Source organism: Taudactylus pleione, unplaced genomic scaffold (assembly GCF_031769625.1).
Source record: "Taudactylus pleione unplaced genomic scaffold, aTauple2 ptg000256l, whole genome shotgun sequence".
In the NCBI taxonomy this organism is placed as follows: domain Eukaryota; kingdom Metazoa; phylum Chordata; class Amphibia; order Anura; family Myobatrachidae; genus Taudactylus; species Taudactylus pleione.
The window spans coordinates 1,090,000-1,114,870 of NW_028284658.1; the positions used below are offsets into that span (position 1 = coordinate 1,090,000).

Genomic DNA, 24,871 nt, shown 5'->3' on the forward strand with positions numbered 1-24,871 from the left:
GACGGTTCTAGGGGCGGGCTAACAGGGCTGTCGCCCGGAGCGCCGGCCCCTAGAGGGCGCCGATGAGTCCCCCTGTCATTTGCAGGCTTTTTTAAAATGTAATTAGAATTGCTGGCTGCTGGGCTGCTGCTGCTACTGGCAGCTGGATTTATATAGCAGCAGCATACTCGGAGGCTGAAGCTGGCCACACAATAGACCAACTTTCATCCAACCATCCAACTAGTTGATTGGTTGGAATGAAAATCTGGTAACGTATGGGAGTAAATGATAATCAGCAATTTGCTCCTAAATACCAGAAAACAGATGAAAATGGTCGTTCAGACAAGTTTGTTAAATGTTTGATCTAAACAATTTGTTTAAACAGGTTTTGTCCATTTTCCAGCATTTGGAAGCAAATTGCTGATTGTCAATTGCTTTCATACCTTACCAGATTTTCATTCCAACCAATCAACTAGTTGGATGGTTGGATGTAAGTTGGTCTAGTGTATGGCCAGCTTGAGACTGAGAAGCTCCGCCTCCTCTGCTCTTAATGTCAGTGCTCTGATCTCTGGGAGCTTCCCGCCCGGGCATGACTGCTTACATCGAGTGTGTGTGATGATGATAGCAGACTACTCAGGTAAGGACTAAAAAAATAACTAGTGTACTGTGGAGGGAGAAATGTGCAGCTGGGGTGTTGGTAAGGGGGGGGAGAAATGTGCAGCTGGGGTGTTAGTAAGGGGGGGTGGGGGGAGAAATGTGCAGCTGGGGTGTTGGTAAGGGGGGGAGAAATGTGCAGCTGGGGTGTTGGTAAGGGGGGGAGAAATGTGCAGCTGGGGTGTTGGTAAGGGGCGGAGAAATGTGCAGCTGGGGTGTTGGCAAGGGGGGGAGAAATGTGCAGCTGGGGTGTTGGTAAGGGGGCGTGGGGGGAGAAATGTGCAGCTGGAATGTTGGTAAGGGGGGGAGAAATGTGCAGCTGCGGTGTTGGTAAGGGGGCGTGGGGGGAGAAATGTGCAGCTGGGATGTTGGTAAGGGGGGGAGAAATGTGCAGCTGGGGTGTTGGTAAGGGGGGGAGAAATGTGCAGCTGGGGTGTTGGTAAGGGGGGGTGGGGGGAGAAATGTGCAGCTGGGGTGTTAGTAATGGGGAGGAGAGAAATGTGCAGCAGGGGTGTTGGTAAGGGGGGGAGTGTGCTGCTGGAGTGTTGGTTAGTGGGGGGTAGTGTGCTGCTGGGGTGTTGGCTAGTGGAGGGGGAGTGTGCTGCAGGTGCTGGGATGTTGGTAAGGGGTGCTGCTGCTGGTGTAAATGAGGGGGGTGTTGCTGCTGGTGTAAGGGAGGGGTGTAACTGCTGCTGGTATTAAGTTTGTGGTCAAGGGAGGAGCGAGTAATGGAGGCAGGCTCAGAAACATACCCAGGCAGGTACCCCTAACCACTAAGAGGCATCCATATACACTTGGGGGCAACACAACCAAGGTACACCTTCTGAAGCAGTAGGCTCCTCCACATACCCAGGTACCACTCACCACTGGAGGCAGGCTTCACCACCTACCTCTATACCTTTTTCTACTGTAGGCAGGCTCCACCACATACCCAGGAACCAACAGGGCCAGCGCTTCCATTAGGCAGCTACCTATGGGCGCCGGGACCTGAGGGGCGGCATCTGAGGTAATGGCTGCTGCTGCTACATCCACTCTTATCACCCACTGGACTGGCTGGTCAGTCACACAATCACAGCAGTGCTCGCTACACTGACAATGTGACGTGTGTTGTGATGCAGCCTCCTCCGCTCACCACCTGAGTGAAGCAGCCGGCGCAGCCCGCCCCTTGTGTGCTGATAGCCGATCACAGAGTTTGCTGTTTGGGATCGATTGCCTCCACCGCCCCGCGCTGCTGCTGGCGGTAAAGGCAGTAAACTGTAGAGTAGAGGATTCACTCCCCGGGCAGTGCGGTGGCCGGCGCCAGACACCTGTTAGTCCTGGCTCTTTACAGTCCTCCGGCTGTGATGTGACAAGCCGTGAGCGACGTTTTACTAATACTGACACGGGGCCGAGGGGCAGGAGGCTGGATTCTGTCAAAACTGTAAGCCTAAGCGGAAGAGGGGTGATCATTAAATACATAAGTGCTGGTGGTGAGAGGGATAATTAGAGATATAAGGGCTGGGGGTGAGTGGGATAATTAGATAAATAAGGGCTGGTGGTGAGGGGGATAATTAGATATTTAAGGGCTGGTGGTGAGGGGGATAATTAGATAAATAAGGGCTGGGGGTGAGGGGGATAATTAGATAAATAAGGACTGGTGGTGAGGGGGATAATTAGATAAATAAGGGCTGGTGGTGAGGGGGACAACTAAATATATAAGGTCTGGGGTGAGTGGGATCATTAATTATAAAATATATTTGGGTGAGGGAGAAAGAGAAGATCATTAACTATATTTTAAGGGGTGGGAGTGATGAGTTGTTGGGAGGGGGAAAGACAAAATCACACACATATATATATATATATATATAGATATATATATATACATACTATATATATATATATATATATTCACACATATATATATATATATGATAAATATATATTTATATTTATAATTAGTGGAGGCACAGTCAGGGCGGGGGCAGCATCACACAGTTGGTGAGCGGAGGAATGTGGGAAGGTGCTGCATCAGGTATTGAAGCACTAACTATGACGTTTTGTTCATAGGCATATAAAATATATTTAAGCACATTTCACTTGTTTTGGGTTGTAGGTATGTTGGTGAAGAATAATACCCCTTTTCCACCTAAATTCCGGGTCTGACCTGGAGTTGGAACTGGGTTCCTATTGGGATCTGACCCGGAATTTATCCAGCGCCAACCCAGGACATTCCCGAGTCGGCGCCATTCACACCGGAGTCGGGTCTGCATAGACCCAGCTTTTCCGGCGTTGAAGTGGACGCTTGGAGATGACGTCATCTCCAAGCGCCACTGAAGCCGGACCAATCGGCCGGCTTGCGGCACGCTCCAGGTCATCGTGACCCGGAGTGCGCCATTCACACTGCAGGGTTTCATGGGTTACGCCCGTGTCAAACCCTGCTAGTTACCTGGGTTGGATTGCCGGGTCACTTGACCTGGCGATCCAACCCTCTCCTCTTTTACACCAAGGAGCTGCCCAGGTTAACCCTGCAATAACCCGGGTTTTAGGTCCGGTGTAAAAGGGGTATAACCAATAGCAAGTGTGCTTCTGCCCTAATATTTCAATCCTGTGGAGGATTTGGCCCTGTGACACTTTGTAGAATGTGGTCAAATCTGGTCTTTGTAGACATTTGGTGTTCCTGGCTCTGCCAACATATAATACTGATCTCTCTAATTAGTGGGATGCTGCTGTATATTTTCCCATGTCCCCGTTATTAATATTGACTATGTATTTATGTATTCTGTTCCAAATCAATCTGTTTTATATTTATATTTTTATATATATATATTTTTGTTATTGATGTTATGTTTATTCCATTTGACTTGCAAATACAGTCTTATTTTTATTGGTGGGGGGTGCTGAAGTTTTGCCTAGGGTGCCGGGAAACCTGGTACCGGCCCTGGGAACCACTCGCCACTAGAGACAGGCTCCGCCACATACCCAGGTAACACTTAACCCTAAAGACTTACACTGACTACTGGAGGCAGTCTTATTCACTGAAGAATGGCTCCTGCAATGTATTCTAAAGGGCATTACTGCATGTGGCATAATATGTTATAAAGGGCATTACATGTGTGTGGCATAATGTGTTATAAAGGGCATTAATGCGTGTGGCATAATGTGTTGTAAAGGGCATTACTGTGTAAGGCGCATTACTGCGCACAGCAATTATGCATCATGAGGGGAGAGCTTGGGGTAAGCACAGCACTTCCGTAAGTGCTGGGCACGACCCAAAGTGTGATGAATTGGGGGTGTTCTGCAAGGACACGCCCCTTCCACGATCAGTCATGCCCCCTTTCCGGAAGCGCGAGCTGAGGACGCAGTCTGTAAGAACTGTATTTGTGAAGGCTGTCACATACTACGTGTGTTGCACGCTGCTCAGTGCCATATTGTGTGTTATACTGTCCATGTAGCTATGTTTAGCAAAGGTAAGAGTAACAAGTAGGCTGCTGCTCCTATACTGGTCTCTTGCAGGTCTTGTTCAGCAGGATTAACCCAGGAGGATTTAATTCAAGATGGTCTATGTGCATCTTGTTATACTGCCCCAGGCCAGTCAGCCCCTCCAGCCCCTGCTCAGGAACCCCCCTGGGCTTCCTTTTCACAGGTGCTGGCAAAAATTGTGGAGCGCCTAGCAGTCCCTGCGGTAGCTCCCCCTGTGGGATTGCCACAGCAGGTCCACCCACCGATTCCAGTAACTCCTTTGCCTCCTCCATGGGTAGACATGCTCTCTACCTCAGTGCAGAGTCTAGCAGCTACTTCTACAGCTTTTCAACAAATGTTGCAAAGTGAAAGGCTCTTACCCAGTAAAGCTACGTAATGTATTATCCTCACAGTCAACACAGTTCTCGTATCATCTGGGGAGGCAGAAAACGCAGATCTCTCTCTCAGTGAGTCCCTCTCGTGCGAGGAGGAGCTTCAGTCTAAATTGAATGTACCTGCACTAGTGAGGGCTGTCAAATCAATTCTTCAAATAGAAGATGCAGATCCCATTCCTAAGGCAAAAGAGCCACTCTTTAAGCAACAGAAAGTGGTTTTGGCATAATTTCCTCACTCTGATCAGCTTTCTGAACTCATGAGTGAGGCATGGAATACACTGAGTAAAAAGTTCCAGCTGCCAAAACGCCTGCTTTCTTTTTATCCTATTCCAGTAGCTGATTGCGCTAAGGGGGAAGTTCCCCCAACGGTGGATTCCCACGTGACACTTCTAGTTAAAAGCTCTACTTTACCTATTTCTACAGAATCCCCCTTTAAGGAGTCGATGGATAGAAGGATTTAAGCTTGCCTCAAATTTGCGTCTTCTCTTACAGGAGCTGTTACTCGTCCAGCCATGGATACTGCCAGAGCTGGCCCTAGCCAAATTAGTGCCCTAGGCAAGATTTTGGGTGGTGCCCCCCTCCCTGTCGGATCCTGAAAAGGGATGTGGCCAGCACAGCACGGTATCAGCATCCACCCCCACCCACCACCACTATCCCAGCAGAGCACCCCTCTCCAAGCAGTGAGCGCCACAGCACCCCAGCCCACTCCCAGTTCCAAACTTCCTTTACTCTAGCGCAGCCTGCAGAGCTGTCCAACTCAAGGTACAGCAAGCTGCGGGCGGCGGATCCGCTTTTCCCATCTCTGGCTGGCAGGCCACGGCTGTGTGATGATTGCTGGAGGTGGTACCCAGAGCTGTGAGGTGTGACTCACTACTCCTAGCTCCGCAAAGGCCCATAGTGCAGCAGCCCTCCCATGACCATTTACTTATAGTCCTGAATGAGCCTTTGCCCATGCACATAAGCTCCTTCTGATTGTGTGACGCCTCAAAGCTGGCCCATCGCTAACCACTAGCCGCCGTCCAGGTGCTCCGCCCCCACAAACTGCTGCTGGCTGCTCTGCTGCTGCCCGCTCACTGTTTGCTGCTGCCAGGCCCAATAGGATCTGTCAGCTGAGCTCCGATCGTGGACACTACACAGCTGCAGTAGCAGCTGCCAGAGTCTCTGCCCAGCCAGCAGCAGGTGCCCCGGCCGTTCATGCACCAAACCTCCACCGGCCCTAGGAAGACTTGGATAACCCTAGGCATTCCAAATGCCCTAGGCATTTGCTTAGTTTGTCTATGCCTAGGGCCGGCTCTGTCTACTGTCTGGGTGGCCAAAGCCATTGAGAGCTGGGCAGATGCCCTAGAGAACTAATTTCTCTCTGATGCTTCTCGGGAACAGCTGTCCTACATCTCGCACATCAGGGATGCAGCCTCCTATTTAGGAGAAGCTGCTTTGGATACTGGTCTCCTAGCTTTCAAGACATCTGATACTTCGGTGGTAGCCTGCCGTATCATTTGGCTTCATTCATTGAAGGCCGACACAGTCTCTAAGAAAGCCTTGGAATCACTGCCTTACACTGGGGAGATCCTGTTTGGCCCAGAGTTGTACAAGATTGTGGCTACCTTGGCAGCTTCTAAGACAGCTTTCCTGCCCTCCGCATCTACACCAAGGCCTCGGATGTCATTCTTTAGGTCCTTTCATCCCCAGGGAAAAGCTAAAGGTCAGTACTTTTCACGGAAGTCGGCTTCCACAAAAGCCTCCAAGCCCAGGACCAAGCAGGCCTGGGCTACTAGACGTCTAGCTGCCAAATCCGAGGACAAGTCTTCACCCTGATGGGGCAGACCTCCCCCTGGGGGATCCCAGGGTGGGAGGCCAACTTCTTCAGGTCGTCCAGTTCTGGCGTCAAACCACCACAGACGACTGGGCACAAGAAGTGGTTTCTCACGGGTATGCCCTCTCATTCCTGAGATGGCCCCCCCCTCCATCAGACCCGAGCAAAGCCCTGCTCCTCTACACAGCCATTCAGTCCTTGCTGCACTCGGGGGTGATAATTCCGGTCCCATTGTCACAGCGAGGTACCGGTTATTACTCTACCCTTTTCTTGGATCAGAGGCCCAATGGGTCTCATCAACCTATCCTCAATCTCAAGTCTCTGAACAAGCTTATCAGAGTGCCCAGGTTTCGGATGGAAACCCTCTGCTCTATTGTCCTAGCTATGGAATGGGACTTTATGGTGTCTCTGGACATTCAGGACGCTTACCTACATGTATCTATAGAGCCCTCTCATCAGCAATAGCTCTGGTTTGCTGTCCTACAGAAACATTTACAATTTCAAGCACTGCCTTTTGGGCTTTCTACAAGATCATGGCAGTTATGGCGGCCCACCTTTAACATCAGGTGGTTTGGCTACTCCCATACTTGGATGACCACTTGCTGTTAGCACACTCTCCAGAGGTTCTTTACCACCATCTTCAGATAACCATATCCTTTCTACAAAAACATGCTGGTTGATCAACTGGAAAAAGTCTTCCCTGACCCCTTCTCAAAGGATGGTACATCTGGGAGCCCTTCTGGATTTTCAAGTTCCGAAAATCTTCCTGACAGCAGGTTATTCCACAGTCGCCGAGTGTCCATTCACTCAGCAATGCAGACCTTGGGGTCCACGTATCCACCTTCGGCATGGTGGAGTTCACTCAGTTTCACTCCAGGCCCCTACAACACCTAATCCTCTCCAGGTGGAATGGGCTGCCCCATCTGATCAGATCCAAGATGATAGTCCTCTCTCCGGAACTTAGTCTATCCCTTTCCTGGTGGTTACAGACGTCCCACCTAAACAGGGGTGGCCCCTTATGGATTCCAGATTGGGTGCTCCTCACCACAGATGCAAGCCTCCGTGGGTGGGGTGCAGTGACCAGTCAGCACTTCTTCCAGGGTTGTTGGACTCCCACCGAGGGGGTCCTACCAATCAACGTCCTGGAGCTTTGAGCCATCTACAGAGCCCTCACTTTGGCTCAGGACATTCTTCAGGGCAGGCCAGTACAAGTACAGTTCAACAATGCCACGGCGGTGGTCTACCTTAATCACCAGGGAGGCACTCGCAGTCAGACGGCAATGGCAGAAGTGGCACGTATTCTCACATGGGCTGAATTCCATCTACCGGCCATCTCTGCGGCGTTCATCTCAGGGATTCTCAATTGGAAAGTGGATTTCCCTCAGCCATTGGTGGTCTCTACACCCTGAGGTCTTTCAGCTCCTGGTGGACAAATGGGGTCTACCGGACGTGGACCTCATGGCCTCACAACACAACTACAAGCTTCCAGTATACGGGTCCAGGACAAGGGACCCCAAAGCAGCCTTTGTGGCTGTCAGTGAAGTGGACCATACCTCTTCTATTTGGCATACCTCTTCCTCCCAGTCTCCCTTCTTCCTCGGGTCCTTCAGAAATTCAAGCAAGAAGGGGGCACGTTTCTGTTGGTAACTCCGGTTGGCCCAGATGCCTTTGGTACTCCGATCTTCAAAGATGCTCCTCTGCAACTTTGGACCTGTTGTCTCAGAGTCCCTGTCTACATCCAGATCTGGCCCATCTGTCTTTGACAGCATGGCTATTGAGATATCCCTCCTAAGGTACAAAGGGTCTTCTTGCTCTGTGGTCCAGAGCATGCTCAGAGCGTGTATGCCAGCCTCCGTCCGGATCTATCACCGTGGGGTGGCATACATACTTGCAGTGGTGTAATACCAGAAGCTATGACCCTCAGGTTTTTTTGGTTTCTTGGATCCTTACCTTCTTTCAAACTAGATTGGATCTTGGACTCCGCCTGGCCCTCTCTGCTATTTCCATCTGGTTCCAGCGCAGAATTGCTCCACTGCCGGATGTTCACACCTTCCTTCAGGGTGTTCTCCATAGACAACCTCCCTTTGTCCTTCCTGTGTCTTCGTAGGAATTTGTCAGTGGTTCTCCATGCACTTCAGGGGCTTCTGTTTGAACCCCTGGACTCAGTAGATATCAGATGGCTCAAAGTAAAGACTCTTCTTCTGGCTATCGCATCTGCCCATAGGATATCAGATTTGGGGGCACTTTCCTGTCACTCTCCATTTCTCATCTTTCATCAGGACAGGGCTGTTCTTCGAACTCGCCCTGGCTTCCTTCCCAAGGTGGTCTCTCCTTTCCACATTAATGAGGAAATTGTAGTTCTGACCTTCCAATCACCAGACCTCTCGGCAGGTGGTCTGTGCTCTACATGGTCTGTACTGGTTCCATCAGGAAAACTGATTCCCTCTGTGTCATATATGGATTCCACAAGAAAGGCTGTCCAGCTAACCAACAGACTCTGGCCAGATGGCTTCGCATAACTATTTCACAGGCTTTCACACAGGCTGGCTTTCCTATGCCGGATACAGTACCTGCTCATTCTACTCACTCTGTGGGTCCATCATGGGCAGCCTGCCGTGGCATGTCTGCCGAAAAACTATGCATGGCGGCCACGTGGTCTTCTGTCCACACCTTTCTTAGGTTCTATGCCTTTGATACTTTTGCCTCTCAGGATGCTTCCTTTGGGCGTCGGATTCTCCTCTCAGCACCCCGCCCTTGAACAACGGCTTTGGGACATCCCCATTGTCTCCCCTGTGGAGCCCTATGGACCCTGAAGAAGAAAAGGAGAGTTATGGTAGACTTACCTCTGTTAACTCTCTTTCTTCAAAGTCCATAGTGTCCACAGGGCACCTGCCCTGACACACCTGGCTTCTATGGTTTTTTTTCTTGGACACCGGTTTCCTTGTCTATTGTGGTGAGAGTGTGATTCTTAAGTGTACCAGTCTTCCCTCGTTCCTATCTTGCTCCTGCCTTGGGCTTGTTGACAAAACTGAATTGCCTCAGGCTGAGGGCGGGGTATAGGGGGAAGGATCGGAGCATCCTGAGACAGAAAAGCGTTAACTCTTGATGTCCAGTCCTCCTAACCACCATCTATACCCCATTGTCTCCCCTGTGGTCCCTATAAACTTCGAATAAAGAGAGTTAACAAAGGTAAGTCTACAATAGCTCTCTTTTTTTCACAAAAAATACAGTGAGGTGTCTGCGCATGCGCTGCCGACTCATCAATCCCCTCCCCATGACCCTCCACCTGCCCCCTTACACTTACCTCGGTGATCGGTGCTCTGGTGAAGTCCTCCCTCTGGGGCTCTGGTCAGCTGGTCTCCTGACTCCTGCTCTATGCAGCAGCTGACCAGGATCACAATGTAGGAGTCCGGAGACCAGCTGACCGGAGCCCCAGAGGACCTCACTGGAGCACCGATCTCCAGTCCCTGGAAGCAGGTAAGTGGGTTTTTTTAACTATTTTTTTTTCCAGTAATCAACTTGTGGTCTATTTAGACCACAAAGCTGATCACAGGGGCTGGCTCCCTGCTCTGCTCTGCCTGTTAGAACAGAGCAGGAATCGGGGGACCAGGGGGAAAGCCCTAATAACGCTATCTGAAGGTGGCGTTATTATCACAGAGCTTTCCCACTTATTTTTTTAATAATTTATTTTTAGTAAATCTCAGGCAGATCACATTTCCCATTGCAAGTATGTAAAATGTGATGTGCATACTAAAAATCTGCGAATTAAAGGGCATAGAGTAGTTTTCATGAAAACTACTCTAATTGCCCATTAATAAATTTATGTGATACTAAAATAATGTGAATAGGGTGTGAAAACACCCTTTATCACATTTTGTTTGTAAAAATATTGATAAATAGGCCCCAGTCTTAAACATTGGTCGCTTGCGAGCAACATCTACACTGCATCTACCTCAGAATCAGACCCAGATCGGTATGTAGCTGATGAACAACATCACAGTAGCATCATTTTTACTGGATCAGCTAAACTAAGGATGAGTCCAATTCTGCTCTCAATCAGAATGCATCATAAGCAAACTGCAATAAAAATTAGCAATGTATCAGGATCGTGGAAAGCCGTAATAGGAACCATGGGTCTCAGCAAAATACCAGAACTGTTTGAACGGCAGTCACTAGGACTGCAGCACAAACAATTCTGTGACTTTGTTTATCTGGATAAGCTTTTGAAGAAAAACTCCAGTGAATCCATAACTACAGGACCACGCGCTCTACCCACCTAGTTGAACTGTGATGCTTTATGTCCACGGTTCGGGTTATACCCTCACCAACAGACCAAGATTTATTGCTAGACACCAAAGATAAATGCTATGGGCCCCAAATTCTGAGGGCTTCAAAATGTTATAACAAATTAAAAAGAATAATTTTTAATTCACATGGAGAAAATGAATTAAAATACGGGGTCACAGCTGCTATGGGGACATCGGCCGTGCCCCTTGCTGGACCCAGAGTGGGCCACACAGGCTCTGCATACCTCTTGTGTTATTGTGTAATAGCACACTGTGGGGCCTATTCATCATAACTAAACTTTCTCTGGAGGTAATTAGGTTTAGAACTCGCATGGCGTTCTACCTAATTACCAGAGGAATTCATCATTCCTCCTCCCTATAACTATCTATTCCGAAAAGCTGTCATTTTTGCGATGACAGCTTTTCAGGAAATAGATAGTTATCCCTATCTGCTCTAACTTATTGCAGCTGTAATCAGTGCTGCGCATGCGCTGTTACATGCGCAGCACTGCCTACAGATGCGGTAAGTTTGTGTCCCCCCCTCCGCTCACCTGCCCCCCTCCCCCCCCGCTCACCTCCCCATGTGTCCAGCACTTACCTGCCTGCGCAGCAGCCTCCGGCTCCGGCTCCTATGCTGTCATGTGGTCTCCCAACAGCACACAGTACTGTTTAGAAAAAAAAAAAAAAAACATTTTTTTTTTTTTTTTACTAAACTTTATTGTGTTCTGCTGGGAGAACACATGACAGTATAGCAGACGGAGCCTGAGGAGAGACCAGAGCGCCGGAGGGAGATGCCGGGGGACCTGCCCACGCTGACACAGGTAAGTGTTACCTACTATTCGCCACCTCACAGTGGCGAATAGTAACTCCATCAAATTCTGAAAATACATAATTTTTGGAATTTGATGAATACCATAATTTCCATATCCCCATACTAATGTATGGGGAGTGTGGAAATTAATGCAGGGGGACTTAGCAAGGAGATATCAGTGATATCTCCTGTGTTAAGTCTCTTCATGAATACTAAAATAACGTTATTTAAGGAAAATGTCCTTAAAAACTTTATTTTAGTGTTGATGAATAGGCCCCTGTGTGTCTGGGTTGATATAATGCAGTCAGACTGCCATGGGCTCCAGGCCTTGCCCTGTGTGATGAGGTGTAGGGCCTGAAGAGATTTCTGCTCCCCAGTAACACTTTATCCATGCAACGTTGAGGACATGATGTATTGACGTTATGATGCACGTTTCACTTAAGCTTGTTCACATGAACAAGCTTATGCAAAACAAACATCAGCATTTCTGAGACCTCAGTTTAAAGTGAGAAATACTGTATGCTCTGCGCTGATAATTGTCAATACTAAAGGGCATCCGAGAATAGGATTGTGACCTCATGAACAATTAATATGAGGAGCAATGAGACCAGCAATTTTTCTGAGTATTTGTAATTCTAAGTAATTGTAATTTATGTCTGTTAGGAGCCAAAGCAGATTGAGCATACAATTAGCCATTCGGTACTAATTACATAAAGTTCATCTTGTTGAATGCGTGTATATTATTTGTCAATTTAGGAATGTACGGGGATTATGTTATGTATATGTTTCAATAAGATCAGCTTAACGATACCTAGGTATAAAAGCAGGGAGTTATGTACTAAAGATTGAATACCCCTAATTAACCTACAATATTAGGTAGGATATAATCCTTTTACTAATTAATACTGAGTTTAGCCATTAATGAGATGGATATCCATCAGGGGCCTAGGGAATTTTTATTTGGCCTTAAAATACTGGGTATTAAAATTCCAATTTGTAAAACAAAATTAGTAATAACCACTGTACTGTCTACACAGGTTCACTATGTCACTTAATCACAAGGTAGAGAGAATATATGACATCTATATGGCAAAATAACACATCATCACTATACTTGAACTTTAATATCAATAACTACAACATATACCTATGCCCAATGTTAGAGGTTACCTTTGCTAAAATATTAATGTGCTTATTTATACTTGCTAAAGCTGTCTACATGAATACACAGAGATACCATTAACAGGTATTATCCAGCAATCAAACAAGCATTATAAAATTGATTTGGTCGGGAGCCTCCCGACCTCCCGGGAAGGCAGGTAATCCAAACCTCCTGTCCCCCCGCAATAACCCCTGCAACCCCCAAAGCAGAGGGGGGGCAGTGACGTGATTCGCGTCATTTTGGCCCTGCTCCCTGCTTCACAATGCCTATATTATCGGCATTGTGTAGCGGGAGCGGGGCCAAACTGACGCGACCGTGTGGCGCCGCCCCTGCCACACCCACAAGTGCCTCTCAACCATTCAGCCACTCCCTCTTGTTCTGGCCATGCCCCCCATTCCCCCCCGGCCTGCCGATCTGGCTGCTCCCTCCCGGATGGAGCAGCCAGAAAGTCGGCAGTTATGGATTATACACCTTGAACATTTCAACACACTGTATATAGTGCTTACTCCACTCGGGACCTCCGAATCCACACTGCGGTCGGCGCTACACTGGCTAACTAGGGCGGGCCGGACCGTGGCCGGCGGCGCCCCCCGCGCCGCTGGTCCCACGGCGCCCAGGGCACACACCCTGCTCGACCCCCCCTAGTTACGCCACTGCCTGGTGGTGATCATAGTCCTATTTGATTCAGGGGATCTAATAAATGACAGAAGGTACAGGAAAGCAGTTTCACTGTGGTTCTAACAGCTTGGAATGATCTGCAGCTCTGGAATCAGAGGTTATCAGTGAAAAGCTGGTTCCTCTAACATTGGGTGAAGGGAGTAATGTTATTGATGAAATATTTGGCTAGGTCTATGAATTAAAATTAATCATATTCAGTATTACCTTTCAATACCAAAGGAAATAGCCAAGTTCTGATTTAAGAGGTGTATTACATCTGCTACAAGAGTTGCACCCTGCAATGAAAATAAATATGTCACTTGGGTATAGCCTGGTTTGGATGCAATTTTTAAATACATGTATTTTTTAACATGGACTTTGGCTTCTATTCAAGGAATGAGAAAATCCATACTTTATCATGCGTATGGAGTACAGATGCTTTATCTTTATGTGAAGTGGAGCAGATGAAATTTAGTGATTCCCTTTAACCTTTGACCTCTTTTTTTTCTACCTTATATTCACTAATAACACACCATTCCATGTTACATAATCATGAAAACATTATCAAGGGTTTCATCTATTCCAAACCTCCACCACACCATAGTTTATTCAACAGGGAGCCACTATAATGGTGCCTTTGGCAGTCACTGTTTCTCCTGCACCCTGCACCATACTTGCCTAGATTTTTTTTCCTCCCCGGGGAGGAGAAGGAGGTGGACGCCGATGGGGGGTGGGACCTGATGTGTTACATCATTAAGCCCCGCCCGCTCATTGTAAATTGCCATGATTAGCCAATATTTAAATAGGGGGTGGAGCTAATTGACACAATTCTTGTAGAATTGCGTCATTAAGGCCCACCCCCTACTCTGAGACCCCCGATCGTCGTGGAAATTCTCCCCATTCTGCCCACTTCACTAGGAAATGGGCAGGAATGCGGGAGAAGTGCCTACTCTACCGGGGGTGTGGGGGGGTTACCCAAAAAATCGTGAGCCTCTTGCGACTTCCGGGAGGGTAGGCATGTATGCCCTGCACCTATAATACATTTACACTTTACCATACAAGGACTCCTCCACCCGCTCTGTGCCAGAATCTCTGCTATTTTCTGTGAATATACAGTACCATCATTTCAAAGACATTATGGTAAAGATACTGCTGCCAGCATGTGGGTAAATAGATTGGGGGTGGGGAACCTGGGAATGCTGAACACAGACTCCCTATTTATTAAAATGCCCCTGACTGGAGCATTCTTTTCTTAGTACAGATTAGGTGCCGTGGTATATCTGTCATGGGTTCAGGGTGTGCAGTGCACACCCAACTTTGTACTTTTTCGCCCCCTTTTTCAAAGTAAGTTTTTGGGGCCTTCATTTTTTTTTAGGATTTTTTTGACGCAGTTATGCTTTGGGGGGCTGTCCCAAGGGTGCTGAGTGGTTTCCCATCGTTTGCACCCCAAAACCGCAATTCTGCACTTTTTTTCACCACCTATTCATAGGCAAATCTCTTTCGCCTATTCATTGCATTGCGTTTTCGCGTAGGTGAAAAGTCTTTGGAATTGAATACGGCGATACTTTTCTGCCTGGCGAAATTACATCACCTGCGATACTTTTCTGCGGAAAACGGCTTTTCGCGTCTAATTGAATACTGCCCATGGTAGGAGTGGATGTTTGTCTAGGACAGTGGTTCTCAAACTCAATTTGTCACTTTTTCTAGGTCACCCAGCAGGTGTATTCATTACTCACTGACATGTTTTAAAACATCCACAGGTGGAGCTAATTATTTCACTTGTGATTCTGTGAGGAGACCTGGAAAACGTGTACTGTTTGGGGTCCTGAGGACAGAGTTTGAGAACCTGTGGTCTAGATGCAGGTCTCTTGATTGCCCACTAATGTTCTGCAGTCCTCAGAAAGGTTTAGTTAGAAGAAGCAAGCAATCAGTGATTTGTGACTAAATTTAACTTATGAAATCTAAATCTCCTGAGTGTCACATTTTCCATACAAAAACATATTTATTTTATTCTTGCTTATCTTTCCATAATTCACCAACATTATAGTGAAAGCTAATGTAGTGTCCTATCACTAGTTTACCTTATTTGGGACCTACAAAGAAGTAGGACTTATATTATGATATTAGTGGCTGAATAAATGTCAGGTCACATGGATATCCATGATTTTTATTTCAAATGATATATGGAGGCATATAGGGCTATATTCAATTTGAAGCAAAAATTCTGTTGCCGGACTTTTCGCTGTCATCTGAGGTTTTCAGGCCAAAAACTTATCGCGCTCGTCCCCGCGTATCCCCGTATTCAATTCCAAATCGGCGAAAACGGGACCCGCAAAAACGAAAACAGAGAAAAATCCTGTCATTTTTGGGGAAATCAGCCTGACCCCCCCCAAAAGATGCTCTGACATGGGGGTTCACTATGGGTACCCCTGAATAGCCCTGCTAAATGTATTTGGGTTTTTTAAATGGTCTCAATAGGTGCTATTTAGCGTCTTTCAGCAAGTTGTGAATAAAAGTATTTACCACTGTTTTTTTTTTAAATAAGTAGTCCCATCAAATTTGGGGTACATGAAAATGGGTGCAAGCATATTTAAAATCGCTAAAGTCAAGCATTAAAAAGCACAAAAAAAACACCTTCAGCAAACACCTGCAATCAACAAAACACCCCCCATACTTGCAGACCCCCCCAAAGGCTATTTCGCTAGTTTTTGAATTCGTACCCCCACTATGAACTTTTTCGACCACATTTTCAAAGTGCTTTTTTGGGGTGTCCTTTGTGTGTTTTAAGAGTTTTTTGACGCAGTTAGCGTCAAGGGGGGTGTACAAAGGGTGCAGATCGGTTTCCGCACCTATGCACCCCAAAACCAGCAATTCTGCACTTTTTTCCGCCGGGTAATCATAGGCGAAACTTTTTCACCTATTACATTGCATTGCTTTTTTGCACTAGCGAAAAGATGCTACAATTGAATACGGGCATAAGTGTGAAATGCGAAAATGATGTCATTGGCGAAAAAGTTTCGTTGAGTACGGCTTTTCGTTCCAAATTGAATAGGGCCCATAGTGTGCATAGGCATTAAAATACTCCTAATAGCTTAATCAGTACCTCAGTCAATTTGATTTAACCACTTTTGCTCAACCATGGATATTGCTAAAACTTGAACTGTTTGGGAGCCTTGAGGACCGCGTTTGGGAACCTGTGGTGTAGATCATTTGTCTATTCCTCATGTGTAACAACAGTGACATCTGCTGGTAATGCAACAAATAAAGCATTCTGTTCAAAATTAAAGATATTTTTATTGCAAGCTATGAAATTACTGTAATATTAGGGTGCATACACACCTGTATGTACGATATCGGCCCTATTTGGCTGATTTAGCCAAATCGGAATGACAAATCGGGCATATCGAGCAATGTGTATGGTCGCAAACGATATCATGCGATTGGCTGTGCTGCACAGTCAATCATACGATATCGCATGTGAGCATGTACAAGTTAATGAAGGACGGAACAGTAATTGTTCCGTCTTTCAGTAAATCTTTCAAGTGTGTACCGACAATCATGAGATGTCCAGGGTGAAGGCAAATCACCCTGAACATCGGCACGATTGGCGGTCGTTCAGGTGTGTACCCTGCCTAAGTGAGTTCATGTTACCCCACTTGTGATGTGTGAGAGAATGTAACGCCTGCAGGGATACTTCGAGAACTTTCAGTGAACCCTAGTGTTTAGGACTCAGGATCCTGAGCTGGGCTAAGCTTCTAGATCAGTGGTTCTCAAACTCAGCCCTTTGGAACCCAAACAGTTCATGTTTTCCAGGTCTCCTAACAGAATCATAAATGAAATAATAAGCTCCACCTGCGGATATTTTAAAATGTGCCCGTGAGTAAGTTCCCATTGCTAGGGAATGAAATGTGTTGACGCGCACATCGTACTTTGAGCAAACTCCCAGCAGCCACTGGCCAGTGGATACTAGGACCCTGGCTGAGGCGGAACTATCCTCCACCCTGGTGTTTCTATCAGAAGATCTTGGTTACAACAGTGCTGAAAATGATTAGATTGAGTCTAAATTCAAGTTGGCTAAAGGAACATGATGCTTCCCCTCTCCCTCTGCTCCTGCAGCCTAACCCTAACCACCCCTCCCTGCAGTCTAACCCTAACCGTCACCCACCCCTGCAGCCTAACCGTAACCGTCTGCCCCCCCACAGCCTAACCATTTCCTCCTGTAGACTAACCCTAATTGCCACTCCACCTGCAGCCTAACCACCCCTTACCCCGCAGCCTAACCCTAACTACCCATTCCAGTAGACTAACCCTAATCACCCCCCCACCCACAGCCTAACCTTAACCGCCCCTCCCCCCACAGCCTAACCCTAACTGTCCCCTCCCCTGCAACCTAACCCCAAACCTCTGCCCTCCACAGACTAACTCTAACTGGGTCACATGGTTGTGACATCATCAGATGTCCTTTAGCCCACTTGGATGCTTTTTCTATGGGCTGGGTGAGTCGGTGCTGGCTGGCAACAAGTGGGGGCAGATCTGACGATGAGAGGGGACGGACCGGATGGTGAGTGTCGATAGGCCAGATGACAAATATGGGCGGGCCGAATGATGAGTGGGGATGGTGCTGACGGATTGCGTCAAAGGAGCCGTTGCATTTGAATATACAGGAGGAGCACAGTCATCCCCTGTTAAGGGAGCTAAATACAACTGGGACATGATTATAAATTTTGAGTTGACTTCTTATTAGTTCCATTACTGTATACCAACTGTTTATTGTATCAAACTGTTACTAATTGGATACAACAATTCTACATCTAACAATTCTGCCTATTAACTATGGTATATCAGCCAGTGCCAATTTGCTTTGATAGAACATTGCATGATTAATAAATCCATTTCTGTTGGGAGTTATGCCATTTATTTAATTTATTTATTATATATTAAGTATTTACAACGTCATTATATGTGATGTTTTATCGATTATTTTTATGTTTTGTGACATTGGGCCTGATTCAGAGGAGGACGCAGGGTCGTCGTCTGTGCAGTTGAGCGATTGTTTGGGCATGCGCGAAAAGTCATGTAAACCCCAACGGCAAATGCGTGCTACTAAGTGTACGCAGAGATCTCTGTTGCGTACGCGACTCCAATTAGAGCAGACATGTAAAGCAATTGGTGTTCCTGGAAGGGGACTGGAAGGCAGTTTGAAGTGATCGTAAGGAAAGGCTATGAGATGGGCGTGTTATGGGAGTGTCACAGACGTGTCAGTGAACACAGCTGCATTCTCAAACGCACAGCCGCAGCCACAGAGGCCATGTTCAGAGCATGCCCGCAACATTTTTGCTCTTTGGCCTTCCTAAAACTGTTGCAAGGCATGCTGGGATTTGTAGTTTAACAACAGCTGGAGGGAAACTTGCAAGGCATGCTGGGATTTGTAGTTTACCAACAGCTGGAGGGCCACTTATTGCCCACCCAGGTGCTATCCCATTCAGCTTTATTGAATCAGGGTGTATCTTTTAACTCACAAAGTGCCTAGGCTTTTTTCTATTCTTTCGCCTTTGAATCAGGCCTATTCTAATGTTTTTGTTTATATGGGTTAGTGAATATTATTTCCTATTAAATAATTTATTATTTTATAATTTTTTAAGTGTCCTTATTTCTCATATCAAAAAGCAGATATATCCTCTGGTACTTTAAATATCATTAGCACAGTTAATATTTATTTTTTGAGCTCTTCTTTTGAGGCATTCACACAGCCTGTTTATCACTAGCAGCTGATTTTGGATATAGGGTCTCATTCAGACCTGGTTGCAAGCACCGATGTGCTCGCAACAGGGTCGATAGTTAGCCCTGCACACGCGCAGCGGCCGCACTCTACAAAAGGGGCGGCTGTCAATGTTGATCGACAGCTCACCCCATTTTGTAGGCGGGCCAGGGGGGTGGTTTCCAAAACTGAGGCGTTCCTTATGGAACGCCTACCGTTTTGTGGGCGGCCGCACTGACATCAAGCCCTGGGGCTTGCGGCTGCCGAGACCCAACCTTAGGGTCTCGTCATAAGCCCCGATGGTCGCGATGGTGTTCACTATCGCGACCATCAACCCGGTCGCGATAGTGAACCCACAGCTTACCTAACGACTAGGAGGCTGCACTTCAAAAATGAAGAGAACGAGTGCTCGCTTCTTGCGAGCGCCTCTGAATGAGGGCCATAGTGCACTGTTGAAGCACCAGGAATTTTTATTTCTTTTTGTGATCTCATGATTACATAAGAATTTTTGTTCTGCATGTGAATTGAGGAATGTGAGTAGGGGTGCACATTCATGTAGAAAATGATGGCCTAGAGCCAGTGTCTCCTCAGCATGCGACTGCACACTCTTTCAAGGGGGAGGGGGCCCACTGACATCTACCCATCTTTTCATGAAGCAATAAAAAGGCCTTTATCAGTGATAACAGGGCTTTTCTCTGCTTCTCCCTATTCATAGAAGGGGGTGCCCCAGCTCTGTGTTAGGATCGCTTCCCCATACAGTAGTATGGGGAGAGAGATTCATAGAAGCACAAAAACCTCAGCTTTCCATTTCGCTTCTATTTTTTTTCTCCATCTCAGGATGGAGGTGACAGCCTCCTGAGGGACAAGAGCAGGGAAGACAATTGTCTCCCTGCCTTCTCCCCACCCCCTTGCCTGACACCGGCCAATCAGCGGTGCATAGGGAGAAAGTGGGAGGAAGAAAAACTCTCCTGCTCTCTGTGTTACAGGGACGTTCGGGAGAGTATAGTGAGGTGACCCGAAATATGCATATGTCGGGTCACCTCACTTTGCTGACTGGCAGTTGCTCTACTTCCGGCACGCTCAGCACAAACCCCGCTGCCGCACTGTTGTAACTCCCCTTTACTCTCTATAAGCAGGTCCGGATTAAAGGGGGGGCAACAGGGGCGATCGTCCCTGGGCCCCCACACCTGAAGGGCCCCCACACAGGGCCGCCATCAGGGGGGGACAGCCGGGACTTGAGTCCCGGGCCTGGACGCTGGCAGAACAGGGGGGGGGGGCCCGCTGGCTCCTACTACTCGGGCACAGCCAGCTGCTTATAGTGGCCGCCGCAGACATGGTCCTCCTTAAGTAAATGGTCGGGCCGCTCCTCCAGGCGGGCACACAGAGACCTGCCGGCCCCTATGTACACTAAAGACGTCCCTGTAGTCAGTGCTTGTGACGTTATGACATCACGCTGCGCCACTGAGGTGAGAGGTCGGAGGAGCCGTGTTGATCGAGGAGCAGCGTCTGCCGGGGGATGTGAATAGTCAGAAGGAAGAACTCTGAGCCTTCTTCAAGGAAAAAGGTAAGTAAGTCAGAAAATGCTGGGCAGGGCTGAAGGCTTGTGTGTGTGTGTCTATATATATATATATATATATATATAACAAATTGTGTTTGTGTGTATATATATATATATTAGGGGTGTGCACCGGCCACTTTTCGTGTTTTGTGTTTTGGTTTTGGATCTGGATCTTTCTTCGTGTTTTGGATCTGGATTGGTTTTGCCAAAACCACCCTTCCGTGTTTTGGGTTCTGGGTTTTGTGTTTTGGATCTGTATTTTTTTGAAAAAAAGCATAAAAACAGCTAAAATCACAGAATTTGTAGGTTTTTCTGCTCCTATGCTATTATTAACCTCAATAACCTTAATTTCCACTCATTTCCAGTCTATTCTGAACACCTCACACCTCACAATAGTGTTTTTATGTCCAAAAGGTTGCACCGAGGTAGCTGGATGACTATGCTAAGCGACACGAGTGGGCGGCACAAACACGTGACCCATCTAGGAGTGACACTGCAGTGGCAGGCAGGATGGCAGTTAGAAAAACTAGGCCCCAAACTGTACATAATGCAAAGAAAAAAAGAGGTGCAAGATGGAATTGTCCTTGGGCCCTCCCACCCACCCTTATGTTGTATAAACAGGACATGCACACTTTAACAAATCAATCATTTCAGCGCCAGGGTCTGCCACACAACTGTGGCTGAAATGATTGGTTCGTTTGGGCCCCCACAAAACAAGCTGGCAATTAATGTGTCCCTGCACAAACTGGCTCTACGGAGGCAAGATGTCATCCTCATCCTCCTCATCCACCGATTCCTCACCCTCTTCAGTGTGTACATCCTCATCCTCACAAAGTATTAACTCGTCCCCACTTGAATCCACCACCACAGGTCCCTCTGTACCTTCTGGAGGCTGGTCTCCCTGGAAGAGCTGATAATTCATTTTGATGAACATCATCTTCTCCACATTCTGTGGAAGCAACCTCCTACGCCTTTCGCTGACAAGGTTCCCGGCTGCACTAAACACTCTTTCGGAGTACACACTGGAGGGGGGGCAACTCAGGTAAAATAGAGCCAGTTTGTACAGGGGCCTCCAAATTGCCTCTTTTTCCTGCCAGTACAGGTATGGACTGTCTGACATGCCTACTTGGATGCTGTCACCGATGTAATCCTCCACCATTCTGTCAATGGTGACAGTATCATATGCAGTGACAGTAGACATGTCAGAAATTGTTGCCAGGTCCTTCAGTCCGGACCAGATGTCCAAACTTGGTCCTGCCTGCCCTGCATCACCGCCAGCGGGTTGCTTAGGATACCTAAGTTTTTTCCTGGCAGCCCCAGTTGCGGGAGAAAATGAAGAAGGAGCCGTTGACGTGTCACGTTCCGCTTCAGCTGACAGTGTGTTCACCAGCAGGTCTTTGCACCTCTGCAGGCTTGTGTCGGCCGGAAAGAGAGACACCACATAGGCTTTAAACCTAGGATCGAGCACGGTGGCCAAAATGTAGTGGTCTGATTTCAACAGATTGACCACCCTGGAATCCTGGCAAAGCGAATGAAGGGCTTCATCCACAAGTCCCACATGCCGAGCGGAATCGCTCCGTCTTAGCTCCTCCTTCACTTTCTCCAGCTGCTTCTGCAAAAGCCTGATGAGGGGAATGACCTGACTCAAGCTGGCAGTGTCTGAACTGACTTCACGTGTGGCAAGTTCGAAGGGCTGAAGAACCTTGCACAACACGGAAATCATTCTCCACTGCGCTTGAGTCAGGTGCATACCCCCTCCTTTGCCTATGTCATAGGTGGATGTATAGGCTTGTATGGCCTTTTGCTGCTCCTCCATCCTCTGAAGCATATAGAGGGTTGAGTTCCACCGCGTCACAACCTCTTGCTTCAGGTGATGGCGGGGCAGGTTCAAGAGTGTTTGCTGGCGCTCCAGTCTTCGGCACGCAGTCGCTGAATGGCGAAAGTGGCCAGAAATTTTTCGGGCCACCCAAAGCGTCTCCTGCACGCCCCTGTCGCTTTTCAGAAAATTCTGCACCACCAAGTTTATTGTGTGAGCAAAACATGGGACGTGCTGGAATTTGCCCAGATGTAATGCCCGCACAATATTGGTGGCGTTGTCAGATATCACAAATCCCCAGGAGAGTCTAAGTGGGGTAAGCCACTGGGCGATGATTTCCCTCAGTTTCTCTAAGAGGTTGTCGGCGGTGTGCCTCTTACTGAAACCGGTGATACACAGCGTAGCCTGCCTTGTAACGAGCTGGCGTTTCTGAGATGCTGCTACTGGTGACGCTGCTGCTGTTGCTGCGTAAGGTGATACATCTACCCAGTGGGCTGTCACAGTCATATAGTCCTTAGTCTGCCCTGTTCCACTTGTCCACATGTCCGTGGTTAAGTGGACATTGTGTACAACGGCATTTTTCAGGACACTGAGGACACTTTTTCTGACGTTTCTGTACAGTCTCGGTATCGCCTGCCTAGTGAAGTGGAATCTAGACGGGATTTGGAACCGGGGACACACTACCTCCATCAATTGTCTAAATCCCACTGCACTAATGGCGGATACCGGACGCACGTCTAACACCAACATAGCAGTCAAGGCCTCAGTTATACGTTTTGCTTCAGGATGACTGCTGTCGTACTTCATCCTCCTCGCTAAGGACTGTTGGAGGGTCAATTGTTTAGTAAAAGTAGTGGTGTTCCTACTTCCTCTCTGGGATGATGAACGACTCCCAGCAGCAGCAGCAACAGCAGCAGCGGCAGCAGTAGGCGTAGCAATGCAGGATCCTCCGGAGGAATCCCGGATAGGAGAGTCAGTCATGCCAGTGATATGGCCTGCAGGACTACTTCCGATCCTGACTAAGGAGGAAATTGACGAGGAGGGAGTTGACGGTGTGGTTTGCAGGCGCTTGGATACAACAGGACAACGGGATTTAGGTGTCCCTGGACTGCTTACGGTCTGAGCCAAAGTTTCTGAACTTGACAGTAACTTTTTATGAACGCGCTGCAGGTGCCGTATAAGGGAGGATGTTCCTAGGTGGTTGACGTCCCTACCCCTACTTATTTCACCTTTACATATGGTACATATGGCAAGACAGTTGTTGTCCGGATTTGGATAGAAATATTGCCAGACCAAAGAGGTGGAATGTTTGGTCTTCTGCCCAGGCATGACCGTGATGGGCTTTTTCATCCCACGGACAACAACTGTCTCCCCCGGAGCCTGATTTAAACAAACCACATCACCATCAGAATCCTCCTCGCCAACTTCCTCCTCAGCGCCAGCTACACCAGTATCCTCATCCTGTTGTACTTCAACAGTGACATCTTCAATTTGCATATCAGCAAGTGGACTGTGGGTGCTCCTTTCAGCACTTGCAGGGGGCGTGCAAATGGTGGAAAGAGCCACCTCTTTCCGTCCAGTGCTGGGAAGGTCAGGCATCGCAACCACCACCACACTTGGACTCTCTTTGGGGATTTGTGATATCTTCTTAGAAAGCACAGTTCTTCGCTGTGCTTTTGCCAGCTTAACTCTTTTGATTTTTTTAGTGGGAGGAGTGCTTCCATCGTCATGTGAAGCTGAACCACTAGTCATGAACATACTAGGGATCGACCTTAGCCGTTCCTTGCCACTCCGTGTCGTAAATGGCATATTGGCAAGTTTACGTTTCTCTTCAGCTGATTTAAATGTCTTTTTCAAGGTCATTTTCCTGAACTTTGCCATTTGGGATTGTATGTGCCCTCTACTATGACATTGGGCATCGGCCTTGGCAGACGACGTTGATGGCATGTTATCGTCTATGTCATGACTAGTGGCAGCAGCTTCAGCACTAGGAGGAAGTGGTTCTTGATCTTTCTCTATTTTATTTTTATCGGAGAAAGTTTGGTCCTCCATTTATGTTATATCGATTTGATATATACGTGCGGCTAAACACAGAAAATAAATTTTTTTTTGGTTCGGACTGGAGTGTACTTTGTGGGTTACAGCACCCTTTAACGGTCAAGCCAGCCGGCCCTTTACTTATGACACAGGCGCACTCTTGGCACTACTTTGTTGATGCACGTGCGGCTACTGCGCACACAATTCACAAACACAGAAAATAATTTTTTTTTGGTTTGGACTGGAGTGTACTTTGGGGGTTACAGCACCCTTTAACGGTCAAGCCAGCCGGCCCTTTACTTATGACACAGGCGCACGCTTGGCACTACTTTGTTGATGCACGTGCGGCTACTGCGCACACAATTCACAAACACAGAAAATAATTTTTTTTTGGTTTGGACTGGAGTGTACTTTCGGGGGTTACAGCACCCTTTAACGGTCAAGCCAGCCGGCCCTTTACTTATGACACAGGCGCACTCTTGGCACTACTTTGTTGATGCACGTGCG

General features: G+C 47.6%; 1 protein-coding gene across 1 annotated transcript in view; it reads right to left on the reverse strand.

The window, feature by feature from the left end:
* Positions 1-24,871, reverse strand: part of LOC148514861 (bactericidal permeability-increasing protein-like) — an 88,944-nt gene that overhangs the window by 15,993 nt on the left and 48,080 nt on the right. Inside the window, exon 11 of the mRNA XM_088480775.1 lies at positions 13,421-13,491. Within this exon, the coding sequence (XP_088336901.1) occupies positions 13,421-13,491 (71 nt within the window). The remainder of the gene's footprint in view (positions 1-13,420; positions 13,492-24,871) is intronic.